The sequence below is a fragment of the Heteronotia binoei genome, chromosome 1 (genome assembly GCF_032191835.1).
Source record: "Heteronotia binoei isolate CCM8104 ecotype False Entrance Well chromosome 1, APGP_CSIRO_Hbin_v1, whole genome shotgun sequence".
Taxonomy (NCBI): domain Eukaryota; kingdom Metazoa; phylum Chordata; class Lepidosauria; order Squamata; family Gekkonidae; genus Heteronotia; species Heteronotia binoei.
The window spans coordinates 116,463,478-116,482,441 of NC_083223.1; the positions used below are offsets into that span (position 1 = coordinate 116,463,478).

Here is an 18,964-nt window from a genome sequence, read left to right on the forward strand (position 1 = left end):
TATTTGAAATTTTTATATGCCACTTTTCAGCCACATAACAAATCTCAAAGACAGTTTATGACATAGGGTTGCCAATCCCCAGGTGGGTAGCAGGCGAGCCCCTAAGGGTTCTGTGATTAAACCAGCCTCCAATATAATCAACAAATTTTCATTGAAATTTATAAAGGAAACATAAACAACCACTTAAAGCAGTGAATTGTACATAAGGTGAAGTCATACAGTATGCTCAGTCCTTTATAAGGACAAAATTAGGTGAAGTATTATAATATGCACAGTCTTTCTTGGGACCAATAGGCCTCCAAATGGTTTCAGCCAAGAACTGGCAAAGTAGAGTCTTCTTCACAAGTCAAACTGCTGTAGAAAAAAGCCAACAGTAGCAAACAGCTACGAAGGCGGCGCCTCTCTGCCTCCGTTTCTCTGAAGCTTCCACAGGCTGAGTGAAGAAGAATACAAACTAAGTATGCAGATAATCCATACAAAAATGTCTTCTGGGGACTCTATTATTCTCTAGAAAGATTTATTCCCATAGAAAATCATGGAGAATTGATTCGCGGGTATCTGAGGCTCTGGGGGGGGCTGTTTTTTGGAGTAGAGGCAGCAAATTTTCAGTATAGCATCTAGTGCCTCTCCCCAAAATACCCCCCAAGTTTCAAATTCTATGAGCCCCCCAAAAAGGTGCCCCTATCCTTCATTATTTCCTATGGAAGGAAGGAATTGAAAAGGTGTGCCGTCCCTTTAAATGTGATGGCCAGAACTCTTTTGGAGTTCAATTATGCTTGTCACAGCTTTGATCTTAGCTCCTCCCCCAAAGTCTCCTGGCTCCACCCCCAAAGTCCCCAGATATTTCTTAAATTGGATTTGGCAACCCTATTATGGCAAGAGGTAAAAGGCTCTGAAATTATTCAAATCTTCACCAACAGTTTGTCCTTGGGTAGTACATTGTTGTACTGGCAAAGATGAAAAGTGTGTGGGGAGGAGGGGAATCAGATTTTCAAGATTTTAAAGTCATTTTAGCATTTCTATTAGGCTACCGATCTTCTGTGACATTTCAGTAGCTGTATCTTTCCATTATTTTTTATGCCACTGTACAGGCACTGTCACTCATAATGTACTCTGATGAAATCATGTAGCAAATGCCTCTCTGTGGGGAGGAGGAGCCTTCTCAAAGGACACTTAAATGATTAATGAGCCACCCTGGATATTCAGCTCCCACATCCACATATTACAGGTCCTGATTGTTCATAATGCTCTCTGGGCTTGCTGGCTGGTGATATACACTAGGGTTGTTCTTATGGACATACACAATAGGGCCATGAAATATGTGTGCAAATGAGAGGCTCTTGGTCTCTTTTTACCTATTTTGTTATCTGAGGCAATGGTGTATTGAGTCTCAAAACACACTAGTAGTCATCCATGTGGCAGGATAAGGCAAAATCTTAGCAGACTCTATTAGGCAGGGAGAGGTACTTAATGAGAGGTCACTTGTACTTACCTGCCTGAACCTGATCTTTACAAATATTAGCTGTCAGTAGATGTCTTTTCCTTCACCAGCAACACCTGGTGCCCATAGCAGAACCTGATATGATCACAGATTAGTAGGGGATTCTCAAAGCCTTTTTTCCGCAGGCCAAAGCAACACTGCCCATATTCTTTTGTTTGGGGCCTTTCTGTTATACAAAATAGTGCACTCAGATCTTCTCACAATGACGCTAATAGCCTGGCAAATAAGTTCCCCAGGAACTCTCTTCACAACTTGAAGAGGCACTTACAAACCTTCTATGTGTGCTTTCTTTGCCTCTAAATGGAAATACCTTTGAACCTTTGTTAGATCCCAACTTTGGGACTCATTAATAAATTCTGGAGTCCTTTAATAACTTCTGCAGTCCTGTCATGTCTTTTACACTTGAATTTCCAAAGTCCAGCACCACCGTCATAAGAGAGTAACACCTTTTTAAGTACACTGAAGACAGTTGACTTAGACTCTTGTAACTGGTTAGACTGGAGGAATGGATTATTACTCTCTATGAAATCAAGGAAGGGGAGGAGTTCATTAACAGAAGCCTTGATGTCCTGCATAGTGAAGGAGAGACCAGTCAAAGGTACAACAGTGTGCCTTAATAAGACTCCTCAGAATGCTATAACCTGACCCCAGTGGTGTCGAGCAAGACAGCACTCAGTGCCATTAGAACTAAGGAATGATTCCAGGCCCTTGCAGTGGAGTTAGAGATGGAAACACTGTGAGAGGAAGTTTCACAAACACAAGAAAGACAGAGGGAGGTGGACAGGGAGATATGAAGAAGTGACACAGAAAGGAAAAGGAAGGTATTGGTCATTTATTTATTTTATTCAACCTATATTCCACCCTTCCCACAGAGCAGGCTCAGGGCTGGTTCTATCAGAAAAATAGACAGTTACACACAAGAACCAGTTAAAATTACAGTATAAGACAACTAAAATACAGACTTGAACTTAAAGGTTAACTCTTGGAAAACTGCCTCAACAATAGTGACCTATTGGTCCAGAGGTCCATCAGATCCCAAGATAGCTAGAATGAAGGTGGGAGGTCTAATAGCAGGTGATATCCGCCACTTCAACTGAAGGCCCAGGAGAAGAGCTCTGTTTTGCATACCCTGTAGAACTAGAGCAGGTCTTGCAGGGCTCAGATCTCCAATGGAAGCTCATTCCACCAGGCAGGTGGAACACCATGGAAAGCATTAAGACTGACAGTGGAACTTTTGGGAGGAAGCTGAAAGGAATGGGGGTACAGGTGGTGTTCTCTTTGATCCTTCCAGTCATATGAAGGGGAATATGACAGCAACAGATGATAATGGTGGGGAACTGCTGGTTGCATTGGTGCTGCTGGCAGAAGCGATTTCAATTCTGGGACCGTGGGCTAGGTTTTCTGGATGATAACCTGCTAGCTAGCATGCGATGGACTTAACCTGTCTAAATCAGGGAAGAATGTGTTTTGCAGAAGCCTGGGGAGATTCATTGAGAGAGCTTTAAACTGACACCACAAGGGGAAGGAGATGACCAAAATAGAGATTTAAATGAGAGAGAGCATACAGAGCCCCACATGGGAGGGCCGAGTTTAATTGAGCCAAAAATGCAGGAATTCAGGTGTCTATGTCCCAATGCCCAAAGCTTGGGCAATAAGAAGGAAGAGCTTGAGCTTCTAATGCAAACTGAGAAATATGATTTAGTAGGCATTACAGAGAGTTGGTGAGATGATTCCCATTACTGGAATGTTGTAGTGGTTGGATATGAATTATTCAAGAAAAACCCGAAGAGTTGAAGAGGAGGCAGAATGATGCTATATGTGAGGAGAGGTTTTGTTAGTCAGGAAATATGGAATTCAACAGAAGCATGTGTGAACTTCCAATGGATTGTGTTGATCCACATACAAGAGATGTACCCTGTGGCTCTGTTAGAAATTATTTACATGAGAGACTGAGCAGACAAAGAGCATTGTAACCATCTTATGTTCTGGAAGAGGAAAGTTCTCTTTCTTGTGGGCTCCTGTTGAATTTCCTCAAAGTGAACAACTCCATATCAGCATTTATTCAAACAAACTTGTGGACATTTCCATTAAAGTTGGAAAAGGAGTGATACAGCATGAGGACTTAAAGAGACGTTGCCTTTACAGATTTTGGAAGTGTGACTATTGTAATTTGAAGTATCTGGTTTACATCTTGGTAGCTTTGTTGTGGGAATAATTTGAGTAATAGATGTCATATACCTGTTACATTGCTTTATTTAGAAAGTTAATATACTATAGAATTTGTAACTTTTTCCGGTGCATATTTCACTCTGTTGATAGACTTTGGCATGAGCTGATATGTTGTCCACTCCCCCACCACCTCTTGAATCCTCTCTGCAATATTACATCTTCAGTTGTTGACAGAGGTGTTTCCATACCAGATTACTTTTGTGATACATTATGCCTTACTTGTTCAAACTAGACCATAAAGGAGGCCATGTTGGCTGAGGCCAATGGCTCATCCAGTCCAAGACTCTGTGTCACACAGTAGCCAAAACCCTGGTGCCATCAGGAGGTTCACCAGCGGGGCCAGAATTCCAGAAGTTCTCCCACTGTTGCCCCCCCCAAGCACCAAGAATACAGAGCACCACTGCCCTAGACATAGTGTTTTATCTATATCTCATGGCTAATAGCCACTGGTGGACCTCTGCTCCATATGCTTATCCAATCCCCTTTTGAAGCTGTCTATGATTGTAGCAACCACCACTTCCTGCAGCAGTGAATTCCATATGTTAATTACTCTTTGGGTGAAGAAGTACTTCCTTTTATCTGTTCTAAGCCTATTGTTTATTAATTTCCTTGAGTGCCCATGAGTTCCTGTATTATGAGAAAGGAAGAAAAGTTCTTCTTTCTCTGGCTTCTCTATCCTATGCATAAATTTGTAAACCTCTATCCCTTCACCCCTCAGTTATTTTCCTCCAAACTAAAAAGATGTAACCTCTTTAATCTTTCTTCACAGGGAAGCTGTTCCATCTTCTTAATCATTTTAGTTGCCCTTTTCTGCACCTTTTCCAATGTTATATCTTTTTTGAGGTACGGTGACCAGAACTGTACAAAGTATTGCAAATGAGCCTGCACCACTGATTTATATAGGGGCATGATACTGGCTGATTTGTTTTCTGTCCTCTTGCTGATAATCTCTAGCATAGCATTTATCTTTTAATGCAGTCACAAACTGAGTTGACATCTTCAGTGAGTTAGCTACCCCAGTTCCAAGGTCTCTCTCCTGGTCAGTTGCCACTGGTTCAGACCCTATCAATGTATGTTTAAAGTTAGGATTTTTTGATCCAGTGTGCATTTTGCACTTGCCCATGTTGAACCTCATTTGCCGTGTTGACGCCCGTTCACACAGCCTCTACATCCCTCTGGAGTGCCTCACGGTCATCCCTAGTTCTCAAATCCTTAACATCTTAGTGTCATCTGCAAATTAATCACTTCACCACTTACTCCCAACTTCAAATCATTAATAAACAAGGTAAAAAGCATCAGATCTAATACCAAGCCCTGGGCACCCTGCTGCTTACCACCTTCCACAGTGAAAATTGCCTACTTCTCTGTTACCTGTTGATTAACCATTTTGAATCCACAAGAAGACATGTCATCTTATCTTATGATTGCTGAGTTTATTTAGAAGCCTTTGATGATGAACTTTATCAAAAGTTATCCAGAAGTCTAGGAGAACAACATCTACTGGGTCACCCTTGTTCACATGTTTGTTCACCCCTTCAGTGAACTTTAAAAGATTAGCGAGACAAGATTTTCCCTTACAAAATCCAGGCTGAATCTTCCTCAATAGCTTTAGTTCATTGATGCATCTACTAATTCTATCTGTAATAACAGATTCCACCAATTTACCCGGTAAGACTCACTGTCCTGTAATTTTCTGGATCTCCTCTGGAACTCTTTTTTAAAAGATGGGGGTTGCATTAGCTATTCTCCAGTGTTCAGGAATGGGGAAGATTTTAGTGACAGATTGCCTATTTTGTCAGGAGATCCACAGGTTCACATTTGAATTCTTTCACAACTCTTGGATGTATACCATCTGCTCCTAGTGATTTGTCAGTTTTTAATTTGTCCATCATACATAGGCTCTTCTCTCTTATCACCTCAGTCTGACTCAGATCTTTCAACTCCCCTCCTGAAATTGGTGGTTTTGGAGTGAGCACGTACCTCCCATCTTCCACAGTGAAGACAGAGGGAAAAAATGCATTTGCTTCTCTTCCATTTCTCTACCATCCTTTAGTAATCCTTTCACCCACTGCCTTCCTAGCTGGTTTTCTGCTTTTAATGTATTTGAAGAATTTTTTGTTATTGTTAGAGCCCTTCTGCTGCCCCCTGAGCTGGGCCTACTGCCCCTTGGCTCCACCCCAAGACCCCTTAAGAGGGTTCCCCCTTTGAGGAGGCAGGCACACAGGCACAGCCAACACCCTAAATGGATCGGGCTCAATGCATAAAACTGCCTAAAGTTGTTACAATAAAAGAGATAGCAAACAAACTAAAAATCCCCACTGTGCTACAAATGATAAAACCAAGGGAAGGATGACTAAAAATGAACTGGTGAGCTCCCAGTGATCACATTATAAAGCTGGGGAGGTGATCCAGAGCTGCCCCCAAAGCCTGGGGGTCCACCATGGCCCACCTCACCCCTGCTGATAAGGCAGCAAACCATAGGCTGTCAAGGAAGGGAGCTGCTGGGTGCTCACCAGCTGCAAATGGCATTGCCCACACAGCTGGGAGCTGTGCAAGCACTTCAGCCTGCTTGCCTCCAGTCCTGCCCATTGCTTTGTGGCTGGAAAGGCAACCCCAGGGAAGTCCAGGGCTTTTCCCAACAATGTGCCTCCAGAGAGACAAAAAAAGAATAGGTTCCTTACCTGTAACTGGCCTTCAGTTGGTCATCTTTGCAGTAACACATCCTACTATCCTTCCCTACAGTAGGTGCACCTCTCGAACTTACTGAATAGTTCTACCAGAGAACTGACCAGGAAGGCACTACTTCACTCCTCAGCCATGGATGTTACTGCTCTCTCCTCCAACTGAGTGTGGCCAGCCTCCACATTTCTTCTAGTTTATCTGTAGAAGCTCACTTAGCACCGGCACAGAATCCCAGTAATGCATCTGCACAGTAACTACTTGAAGAATACCAGAAGAAAATGAGCAATTCGCTCTTCACTTCCAGCACCTCAATGTGACATCAGAGCAGGACAACTAATAGATTTAGAAGAGATAAGGCAGGTACAAAGCAGCAGAGTATTTGAAGAGCAATTGCACATTAACTTGGGTTCAATCCTGAAAAGACATGATATCTTAAAGTACAGAACGAATTAAAGATGTAAAGAGAATGGGACTGGTCTTGAACATTACAGGAGGGAGGAAAAAGGCACGTTCATTTATTAGGCAAAAGCAGCAGACTGAAGAGCAGAAATCTAGAGACTGGCACATGATGCTTGTGCATGTTGTTCGTGACATAAATACAATTTAAGGGACCATGCAAAATGCAGTTGATGCTAGGGAGGTCATGTAGTGTTCATCATAATTGGTTTTGTAGTCCTATTGTGAAAAGAAAGGAACAGCAAAGCTCCTTCATGCATTTCTCTTGTATACTACAACAAGGAGGCAGTATCACTTTAGAATAATTGTAGTATGTTGTTTATGGTCCCCTCCAAAAGGCAAAATGAGAAACCAACTTATTATTCAGAATTTACAGCACACTTTCAGAGTGGAAAACCCTGCTAGGGTTTTCTGAATAAACCCTGTTGAGGTAAATGTGAAGCATGAAATTTGCAGCACTCTTTTAGTTCTTATAGCACTGAAAATGAAGAAACTATTTGTATATATATCTCAGTAATTTCCATTACAAATGCAGTGTCTGCATCAGTATGTTTCCCTAATAAGGAACCTGTGCTTTGTGACACTCTGGCAGTCAGACTTAATTGGCAGTGTTCTGAAACTGAAATGTCACAAGCTTTTTTCACATCTTTGTGTTAATGAATTCAGACAAGTTCCTGGCGAGTTGTATCCTTAGGGTGTTCAGTTCAACTAGGAGGTCTTTTCAGAGTCTGAGCTAATGGAAGTCTCTCTTGTCTGCTTCAATTTTTCAGTGCTGTCAGCTGCCCATACTCTGAGATGAACCTGAACAAAGAACGTATCCTTCCAGATCGTTTGAGTGGTGAGATGCCTCTAAATAATCCACCAGGACATTGGAACAGAAAGACAGAAGTAACTGAAGTAACAGCCTCTCCTGTAAACAAGTAATTATTATCACAGCAAAATTATATTTCTGCATTATTATATAGCTCATAGTGGCTGAAGGCTCCAATTTATATACTGTGCACTGTCTATTGCTGGGGAATATTAGGAACCCATGGGCCAGTTTGAGGTGGGTAGCTATGTTGGTCTTTAGCAATAGAATAAAGGTTGTGTCCACTGGCACCTTTAAGACCAACAAAATTTAATTCTGGGTATAAGCAAGAACTGAGTGACCTAGCATGCGTAGTTGCACACTTCTTCAGATACATTAAAACACACTTTCTCAAGCATTACATATTGGGGGAGGGGGGTAGTTGCCAGGAACAGCTAATTAGAGTCAAGATGCGCAAGTACCTGAGCAATTTGTATAGCTAAAATTGGATTAATGCAGTTTGTAAGACCTGAGGAGAGCAGCAAATTAGCATACAGAACAAAATAGTTAACAGATGTGAGAACTAAGTTTGAGTCCATTGGCACCTGTAAAACCAACAAAGTTTATTCTGGGTATAAGCAAGTGACTTAGTATATGTAGTGAGATAAGAACCTAATATCTATGTTAAGCCCTGTCCTGAGCGTTGTAATAACATCAATCTTCCATTCCAGTCTGTTTCTGAAATTCCTTTGCAATAAAGCAGCTAGTTTGGGATTTCCCACTGAGTACCTTGGGAGGTTGAAATGTTCTCCTACGGTTTCTCAGTCTTGTGATTTTTTAATGTCAAATTTGTGTCCATTTATCATTTGGTGTAGGGTTTGCCCTATGTAGAGAACTGAAGGGCATTGTTGGCATTTAATGATATTTACAATGTTAGAAGATGAGGAAGTGAGTAAACCTGAGATGGTGTAGTTGATGTTGTTACATCCAGTGATTCTGTTGCTTGGGTGTTTGTGGCAGCAAAGTTGGCACCTGGGTTTATTACAAGCTGTGGTACCAGTGTCCATGTTCAATTTAAGTGTTGTATTATTGTGGGTGAGGACTTGAGATTGGGGGGCTGTCTGTGTGCAAGACAAGGTTCCCCCCCACCCAGTACTTGTGAAGGAGAACTGTTATTATCCAATAGAGGTTGTAAGTTGTTGCTGATGTGTTGAACTGTTTTGAGTTGAAAGCTGTATGTGACCACTAGTGGCGTTCCGTTATTGTCTCTTTTGGGCCTGTCTTGCAGTAGGTTTTTTTCTGACTTTGTTGATCTGTTCTTGACTTCATCAGGTGGATACTTTTATTCCCAAAAAGTTTGTTGTAGATCCCAGATAAGAATCTGTGTCTGTATGATAGGAGCAGATGTGACTGTAGCACAGAACCTGGCTGTGAACAATGGATTGTATGCTATGTTTAGGGTGGCAATAACAGAAAAACCACCAGAAGCAATGAAATTTACACGGAAATGTGTATAAATACGTTTTAGTGCAAGCTTAAATGAAACTTAAACAAAACAAAACTAAGGAACGCTGAGCTTTCAACATATGAATTTTTCCACACAATCTTTCAGTAGCCCTGCAAATCGGCTTCCTTTGAGTAGACTCAGTTGTGGGTGAACGCTTTTTTCCTCAGTGCCTGACTCCTAACAATGCGGAGAGAGTAAGGAAGGAACTGCTTATGAAAGGACTCCTGACGGTTTTGATCACTTTGGACTCCGGACTCCGGCATCAACTGATGAGAGCATGCGTAGACCCATGTTGAAAAAATTGAGCTGAGGCTCCGTGTAACATCGGGAGAAGGAGGCTGATGAAGTGATCGAAACCGTGAGGTGTCCTTCACCCACAACTGAGTCTACTCAAAGGAATCCGATACAGTGCTACTGAAAGACTGTGTGGGAAAATTCATATGTTGAAAGCTCAGTTTTCCTCAGTTTTGTTTTGTTTAAGTTTCATTTAAGCTTGCACTAAAACGTATTTATACACGTTTTCCATGTAAATTTCATTGCTTCCAATGGTTTTTCTGTTATTTCCATTGATTACACTGGTTCCAGTTGTTTTGATCATATTTAGGATGGCAGCTGGAGGCATGTAGGTATGTTTGTCAGTAAGTAAGTTTCCAGTATAAGGTGGTGCCTGTGTCCAGAAAATTTATTTCTTGCATAAATTGATTCACTATCAGGTTGATGGTAGGGTAAAAGTTATTGAATGCCTGGTGGAATATGTCCAGGACTTCTTTACCATGTGTCCAGACAATAAAAAATTTCATCAATGTATTGCAGGTCCCAATATGAGCCCCGTGGTGCAGAGTGGTAAGATGCAGTACTGCAGTCCAAGCTCTGCTCATGACCTGAGTTCGATCCCAGTGGAAGCTGGGTTCAGGTAGCTGGCTCATGGTTGACTTAGCCTTCCATCCTTCCGAGGTCAGTAAAATGAGTACCCAGCTTGCTGGGGATAAAGTGTAAATGATTGGAGAAGGCAATGGCAAGCCACCCCATAAAAAGTTTGCCATAAAAACATCATGAAAGCTACTTCACTCGAGTCAGAAATGACTGGTGCTTGCACAGGGGATTACCTCTACTTATTGCAGGTATAAGAAAGGTGGGAGTGGGTGGGAGTTTAGGAAGCATTGCTCCAAGTTAGCAAAAAAAATCTTAGTATACTTTGGGGGCATACATGTGTCCATGATTGTACCATTGATCTGAAGGAATAAGTTGTCAGTCACCAAATTTGAAGTGGTTATGGGTGAGAACAAAATGGTACAGTTTGGTGGCAAAGTTAGCTGTTGTATTGTCAGAAATCATATTCTTTATGGCTTGTAGTCCATCTTTGTGTGGGATGTTGGTTTACAAGGATTCCAAATCCATGGTGGCTAAAATAAATAAATGAACCTTGTCTGCTTGCAGAGCAATCTGCATGGCAAAACAGCCAGGAAAAAGCCCTTAAAAAGCATATTAACTTGCCAAGGGTTTAGAAGGGGCATTCCCAGTGACAGGGGTCCCTGTCAGGAAAGGAGCAAAAAAAGAGAACAAGGCATGAAAAGTCCCATTGTGCGGCAGGCCAAATAGTCCAGGCCTCTAATCAGACATTTTTGAGCTGGAATCCATTGGTCAGTAAAAACAATTACTGTTAGCCAAATTGCCCTCGGAAGAGGTATGGGGAATTAATTTTTAGATGGGCACAGATGGCAAAAATGAGCAGAGTCAATAACCTATGTATACAGGAGGTGGTTCACCCAGGAAACCCCTGAAGAATGAGGAGATTTGATGGTAAACTAAATTTATATTTATTAGAAAAATAGTTCAGACGTGCAAGAAAATAAAACACACTAAAAACCACACAGTCCTAAGGAAAAATAGCAAGACATTTTGATAGGGGAACATATAAGGGTAAATGACAAAAGTCAAGGTGATACTTTACCTTCTCAAAGGATGCAGGAACATCAACCAAAAGTGGAGACAATGTAGCAGAAGGGGAAGCAAGAAATGACCACCATATCTCACCAATACAAGGACCCAATACTGATCAGGTACTTGGGGGTGACTTAAGTGGCTAAATAGGGGGTACCACAAGAGACATACCTGAGTGGCCAAAATCAGGCCTTAAAATAGCCAAATTTATATCCCCGGGCAATGGTACCAAATGATCCATGACAGCGTTGTCAGATGGTCTATGACACCGTTGCATGTGACTCCTGACATCATCAAGGGGGAGGTTTCCAGGATGTTTGGAAAAAGGATTAGTGAGCACTAATGAGTTTACCTATTGTAAACCTTACCTAAACAAAGAAACATGATGGGATAATATGGGGCCAAATTGCTACCTATTGTGACACCAGAGCTAAACACAATGGCGGCAATCTCTGCATCTGGAACTGATCTCTGCACAACAGTTCTTCTGACTGGGGTTGTATTGTGTAAGCCAGAGGCCCCCAACCTTTTTAATCCCAGGGCTGGCCGGCCCACTGCGGCCCTAGAGCCAGCATCCGTCCCCCGCAGCACCTCCTCCTGCCCCCGTTTCCTTCTCTCCTCTGCCCTGCAGCCTCACCGCTCGCCCCCACGCAGCCTCACCGCCTCCTGTTTTTACCACTTTAAGGCCAGGGAAGGTGAAGTGCCTTCCAGACTGACCTCCCCACCCCCGCCAATCAGCTGATCCAATCGGCCGGAAAAACTACAGCAGCGCAGCTGTTTCAGTGGTCGCTCACCGCTGCTCCCATCGTTTCCCCTGCTGATTGGATCAGCTGATCAGCAAGGGGCGTGGGAGGTCGGCCTGGAAAGCGCTTCATGGCACCCGGCCTTAAAGTGGTATAAACGGGGGATGGCAAGGCTGTGCAGGGGGATGACGAGGCTGCGTGGGGGGTGGACGGCTGTGTGGCCCAACTGGAAACAGGCCACAGACCGGTACTGGTCCGGGGCCTGGGGGTTGGGGACCCCTGGTGTAAGCAGCTGCCTTGGCTGTCTGACAAGAGAAGTCCTTTGTCCAGGTGTGAAGACGTGACAGCAAACCTTTTGTTGATAGTTGATTTCTCCATTTGCATCTCCATGGCACGTTCGGGTGACGGGATGCTCTCGTTTTGCCTTCACGGCATTGAGGAGGACCTGGAATTGTTGTTTCAGGATACAACAGGAACATGGCTTCTGAGGAGCTCACTCTTTAGCACTGTTCTTGACAGGAGTGCAGTTGCGGTCTGTGATTCTGGGTGGCTTTTGATAGAAGTGCGATCCAGAGACCTTTACTGCAATCAGAATGCTAGCAGAGTATAACCAGTCCATTCCCTGATGGGAGCCAAGCATGGATGTCTTTACATAAGAACATAAGAGAAGCCATGTTGGATCAGGCCAATGGCCCATCCAGTCCAACACTCTGTGTCACACAGTGGCAAAAAATTTTATATATACACACACACTGTGGCTAATAGCCACTGATGGACCTCTGCTCCATATTTTTATCTAAATATCTAAGTCTTTGTGGCTTGGCTGGAAAGCTTGCTGCTTAGGATCACACCAGGTAAAATGTCCATATTGGGTCAGTTCACAAGTCCCAATACTTAGTGCTTAACACTGGATAGTGTTTGAGGCAGTGTTGTTGATGCTTATACAAATATGAGTCCATAACATAAACTATATAATGACTAGAAGTCCCGAATGTCTGGCAATGGGACAGAATGTACACAGTCCATAATGGTGGGAGAGGGAGTCCAGGGCTAACATTACAGTGTATTTCAGAACTATATGGAGCATTTGCACTAAAATAAAATACAATAGTATATGGTATGTGTAGTGCTCTAGGTGAAAGTAGTGGTATGACAGATTAATTTTGCAGAAGATGATGAGCCATTGGGAAACACTTGCCAACAGCTGGGTCTCAACACCATGTGGAAGGAGGCATCTGAGATGACACTAACTTCCAGAGACTCAAAGGAGTGCTCTAAGAAAAATGTGGTGCTGAGACCACCAGAATTGATGCACATTAGCTCTCTCTCAGAAAGAAAGAATAGCAAATCTGGGCAACCCCTGAAGGGTGAAACATACACCAAAAATACACATTCTGTTATTGTGCCACATACAGATATGTCAAAATACCAGAAAATGCAGCTGTGGAAGACAAAAAACCCCTAACAATCTTGGTAAAACAAGGCCTGATTAAGTACTTAGAAAGGCAAAGAAAAACTTAGTAAGATAAAAAAAGGTTGCCGTGGAAAGGATCAACAACCAACCATCAACAGAGCAGGGAAAACAACATAACAGCCTCACATGGTCCACCTAATTGGGAGAATTCTGCCACTGGGAGTTTACATATGAACATATGAAGCTGCCTTATACTGAATCAGACCCTTGGTCCATCAAAGTCAGTATTGTCTTCTCAGACTGGCAGCGCTCTCCAGGGTCTCAAGCTGAGGTTTTTCACACCTACTTGCCTGGACCCTTTTTTGGAGATGCCAGGGATTGAACCTGGGACCTTCTGCTTCCCAAGCAGATGCTCTGCCACTGAGCCACCATCCCTCCCCAATGGCAGAGGGACTGTCCACAGGAACAAGAGAAAGGTCAATGAACCAAGACAGCCAAGCAAAAGTTTAAAGAGTATAATATACATAATTAGATTATCTGGACCTGAATATAGGCTGTTTCAGGTTCCCTTCTTAATACATAAGAATCATATGTAATAGCACCTTTTTCTGTCCCAGGGGCAGTACTGAACTGAATAATCTAATTAATGGGAGGCAGGCAACTCCCCCTAAGAGGAAAGGTGGGGAAGATCTAGGGTCTGAGCCCACAAAGTGAAATAGATACAAAAAAAAAAAACCTGTAAGAAGCTTGTGAGTGGTGGATAAGACTGCAGACCAGATAATTTTTTTTTTCTCAGGGAGAGGTGAAATAATTTAAAAGATTTTTGACATGTGTGGTTACCAGAGACTTTTTCAGTAGGAGATGCCAAGGATGGAGTATGGGTGGACTGTAAGTTAAATATGAGCAGTCAGTGTGATGCAATGACAAAAAAGGCTAATACCATCTTGGGGCACCAGAGGAGAGGACTCACAATAATGGGTCTAAACTAAGGGTGGGAAGGTACCAGCTGGATATTAGGAAAACCATTTTTTACAGTCAGAGTTGTTCAACAGTGGAATCAGCTACCGAGGGAGGTGGTGAGCTCCCCCTTACTGGCAGTCTTTAAACAGCTTAAGCAGATGAGTGGCATTGTATTTATGGACCTGTAGAGCAGTGATTCTTGAATACATTGGATTTGGAAGAATTGGGCTGCTTGAAATATTGCAATAACTCTGGAAGTTCTCTATGATGTTTATATTGCACTCTAAGATAACACATTAGTAGTTAGTTGTTTTCTGTTTTGGTTCATACTATACACTGTGATTCCCTGAGTTTTGTTGCAGTCGTTAAGCAGTACACAAGCAATCAGAGGAAGCCGTAGGAAAGACACCCACAAAAAACCTCAAAGGCTCACAGCTGTAATTATTGGCAAACAATTCTATGACAAATTCAAGTGTAATTATTCCAAAATTTCAAAAGTGCAATATAAAGAGTAAAAAACAATTTCATACATGTTCATACAAATTTCACTTTGACCCGACAAATTCCTGGTACAACTGAAAGAAAACAAATCAGCAGTTTCAAATACAATAAATTCCACTGCAATCATTCCATAAGTTCAGAGGCAAGAACCAGTGCCATTTTTCAGGGATTGTCAGTGTCTTTAAGCAGTGGCTGGACAAACACTTGTCAGGGATACTCTAGGTTGATCTTGCATTGAGCAGGGGGTTAGACTAGATGTCCTGTATGGCCCCTTCCAACTCTACAATTCTGTCTGTATTCAGTGGAAGGGATAGCAAAAGCCAAATTACCTGTGAATTTAGGGGAATGTATTTGTGAATTTCACATGCCAGGAAGGTCATGTTAAAGATCCTACAAGCTAGGCTTCAGCAGTATGTAGATCAGGAACTACCAGAAGTTCTAGCTGGGTTTCGGAGAGGTCGAGGAACTAGAGATCAAATTGCCAACATTTGCTGGATTATGGAGAAAGCACACGAGTATCAGAAAAAAGTCTATTTCTGTTTCATTGACTATGCTAAAGCCTTTGATTGTGTGGATCACAACAAACTGTGGCAAGTCCTTAAAGAGATGGGAGTACTAGACCACCTCACATGTCTCCTGAGAAACCTGTATAAGGGTCAAGAAGCAACAGTCAGACGGGATATGGAACAACTGATTGGTTTAGAATAGGAAAAGGAGTTTGACAAGGATGTATATTGCCACCCTGCATATTTAATTTATATGCAGAGTACATCATGCTGAATGCTGGCCTGGATGAAGCAGAAACCGGAATTAAGATTGCTGGGAAAAACATCAACAACCTCAGATATGCAGATGATACCACTCTAATGGCAGAAAGTGAGGAGGACCTAAAGAACCTCTTGTTGAGGGTGTCTGTACAGTCAAAGCGATGGTATTCCCAGTAGTAATGTATGGCTGTGAGAGCTGGACCATAAGGAAGGCTGAGCACAGAAGAATAGATGCTTTTGAGCTGTGGTGCTGGAGAAGACTCTTGAGAGTCCCTTGGACTGCAAGAAGATCTAATCAGTCAGTCCTAAGGGAAATCAACCCTGACTGTTCCCTGGAAGGTCAGATGCTGAAGCTCAAATACTTTGGCCACCAAATGAGCAGGGAGCACTCACTGGAGAAGATCCTGATGCTGGGAAAGACAGAAGGCAAAAGAAGAAGGGGGTGGCAAAAGATGAGATGGCTGAACAGTGTTACCGATATAACAAACACGAATTTGAGCAGACTTCGGAGGATGGTGGAAGACAGGAGGGCCTGGCGTGACTTTGTCCATGGGGTCGCAAAGAGTTGGACTCGACTGTGCGACTGAACAACAACAAAAATTTGTGAATTTCTTGCATTGTGCAGGGGGTTGGACTAGATGACTCTGGAGGTCCCTTCCCGCTCTGTGATTCTATACTTGTTTTATCAGCGATCTCTGACCTTGCTCTCTCTCTCTTTCTCAAACAATATAGCTGCAGGAGAGTTGTCAGTTTATTCAGAGCAGCCCTTAGTAGTGGTGGTGGCATTTAAAACCATTTGTGGCATTGGTCATCTTTGGAAGTTAAGCTTCCCATTGCTTCTGTAAGAAGATCAGCATGTTGTAAATCAGAGTCTCTCCCGTGCCTATGGGAAGTTCCCCCAATCTGTGTCCTGCCTACTCTGTAGTGTCCAGAAGACTTCTCAGAGATCTGCTTTTTATTTCTATACTTTATCTTTTATTTCACTCCCTCCCCACTCTAGGTTACCTAGTTAGGGAAGGGAGCTGGCATTTGCCCCCCTCCCCCCGCCAAAAAAAGGCATTTAAAAAAGAATGTGCCTTTAGCTGCCACCTCACAGCTTGTCTCAGTTGTTCCTGTTCCCTTCTGGAAGATATCTATAGAATCACAAGTTGAGCATTTCCTCCTTCGTGCAATTGGGAACCTTTGCCTTGGCTGAAGTTGCTTCCATTATACTGTATGACTTTGTAAACAGAGAGATTTTGCTATTTTTTCACAAAATACAATCACTTCTGGAAGAATAAGTTGGTGTTATCAAACTATTTAGTTTATTAATTCCCAAACACAGGATAGCTTTTGCTCTGGCACATCTCAGTGTTCTTCCATCCACTTTATTAGAAAGGAGATACCGTGGTGTTCCACTTCAAGAATGTTTATGCCCTTGTGTTCCTGGTTAAATTGAAATGGCTGAGCATGTGCTTCTGCATTGCCCTTTCTATAATGATCTTAGATATATATTTATTATACTCATCCTCCAAAAATCCTGGGCAGAATGGTATACCTCCTTTCTTTTTGCAGACTGAATCTGAAACCTCAAACAGAGTTGCCAGATTCTGTGCAGCTAGCAAAATCTACCGAGATATATTACTGATCTGGTGATGCGGATATTCTTTTTGTACTGTATCTTAATGAAAGACTGTGTATATGTTTTTACAATCACTCTGTTAATGTATGTTTTATTATGCTGATCCATGACCCTAGTAAATTATTGCTTAGTATTCATTCTTCTTTTCAATGGTGAGATGGGTAGGCTCCTCACACAACCACATGTTTTAGATGAAAGTTCTTGGGATTCAGTAGGATAGTGCGTGTGTGGTCACCAGAGCAACAGATAGCCCTTAACTTTCTCTTCTGTTCGTGGTTAGTCATATGTTTAGAATATTAAAAGGGTCTCCATATTTTTGCTGTTGTGGGCATCGATAGAGAAACTTCCTACAGGAACCAGACAGCCCCTAATTTGCTTAGTCTTGCTTTACAGAACAGGTGGGAAGAGTGATCCTCATAAGGATGCTGTTCGTTCTACCATGAGAGAAGACTCTTACAGTAATGCAGTGCTTCACTTTCATAATTAAAATTCCTCCTCCTATCTGTTCATTATCCTGCAATGGAAAAAAAATGTGGGTTTGTCATAAGTGGAGGAAACTGGCACCGTTTCATATGGTTGTACAATCACAGATAAGAACATAAGAGAAGCCATGTTGGATCAGGCCAATGGCCCATCCATTCCAACACTCTGTGTCACACAGTGGCCAAAAAATCCAAGATTTTCTGTATCAGGTGTAGTTTGGCCCTGAAATTACTTTCAAGTATCCATTAGCAAGTCTAAACAATTCACTGGTAGCACTGGTAATTTTTTTCTCATGAGATTTTGTTATAACCATGTCCGGTTGTGTTTTTGAATGCATACTTCATATATCAGTCAGATAGTATTATATTAAGTAATATAGTAGAAGAAGGACATCAAACTTACAACCATAATTCTATATTTGAATGCCACCCATCTTGATGGGAGTGGGAGACTTTGACCATCAACTCCAGTGTGATATACGAAATCCTTTTACTACTATACCTGCCTCTTCCTGTGTACTACTGCTTGATCTTCAGAATCTTTTGCATGCCAGAATAATTGGTCTCTTCTCTATTCTGCCAGTTAATGCTCCTCTCTTTTTCTGTTGACTAAAGGCCAGTGACATGTTTTTTTTTCCTTGATTATAAATGCTAGTAAATTTCCACAGTTCTTAATGGCTTATCCAAGTAAATGGAAGGATAGACTTGTGCTGTGACATGCAGTAAAAGAAACTGGAAGAACAATCTCTTTATCCTTCTAAGGACATTATTTCCTAGTCCTGAAGAGAGTTCAATAATTTTAATGGATGGCAGTAAACCACTGCAGATTCTTCAGGGGATTCCAAAGGCACGCAGGTCTTATGTTTCACAGCCCTGGGCTAGATTTTCTGTGTGAGGATAATAGGAATTGTTTATGTGGACATTATCATAAAAACGATATTTAATTAAAAGTGATTTCTAAAATATTCCTCAGGGGGTGCCATACTGTTAAGGAATTTGCGAAGGCTGAGTGTGAAGGAAGGAAGATGGAAAGCATGGAGTCCTCTCTAAATGAAACCAAAGGTAAATGTAGGAATGTAAGGTTTTCCAAGTGCCACACATTAAATATGGTGTTTATGGAATACTTTGCCTGGTAAAAATTGAGCTAGGCTGTAATGTAGCCATAGGATAAAACCTCAGAGTTTCTGCTAAGGGATGTGGGGTGGATTTTTACCACCCTTCTATCCTTCTGCTTCAGACTTCTGATTATCTCCTCATGTTGTTCCCAGGGGAACCCAGCTCTTCAGAAGCAGTGTTTTGGGGAGATCAGCGGACTGAAGTGGGATGAGGAAGGCCTGAAATTCCATTGTGCTCCAACCTATAATAGATGT

General features: G+C 42.2%; 1 protein-coding gene across 3 annotated transcripts in view; it reads left to right on the forward strand.

Moving 5' to 3' along the window:
- The window catches only part of L3MBTL3 (L3MBTL histone methyl-lysine binding protein 3), a 125,761-nt gene that overhangs the window by 95,970 nt on the left and 10,827 nt on the right, over positions 1-18,964 (forward strand). For 2 of the 3 annotated variants that reach the window (XM_060239233.1, XM_060239236.1), the window contains exon 17: positions 7,639-7,812. In XM_060239233.1, the coding sequence (XP_060095216.1) occupies positions 7,639-7,792 (154 nt within the window). In that variant the 3' untranslated portion in view covers positions 7,793-7,812. Of the gene's footprint in view, positions 1-7,638; positions 7,813-18,567; positions 18,657-18,964 lie in introns of those variants that run through there. The other variant, XM_060239245.1, reaches the window with a different exon arrangement.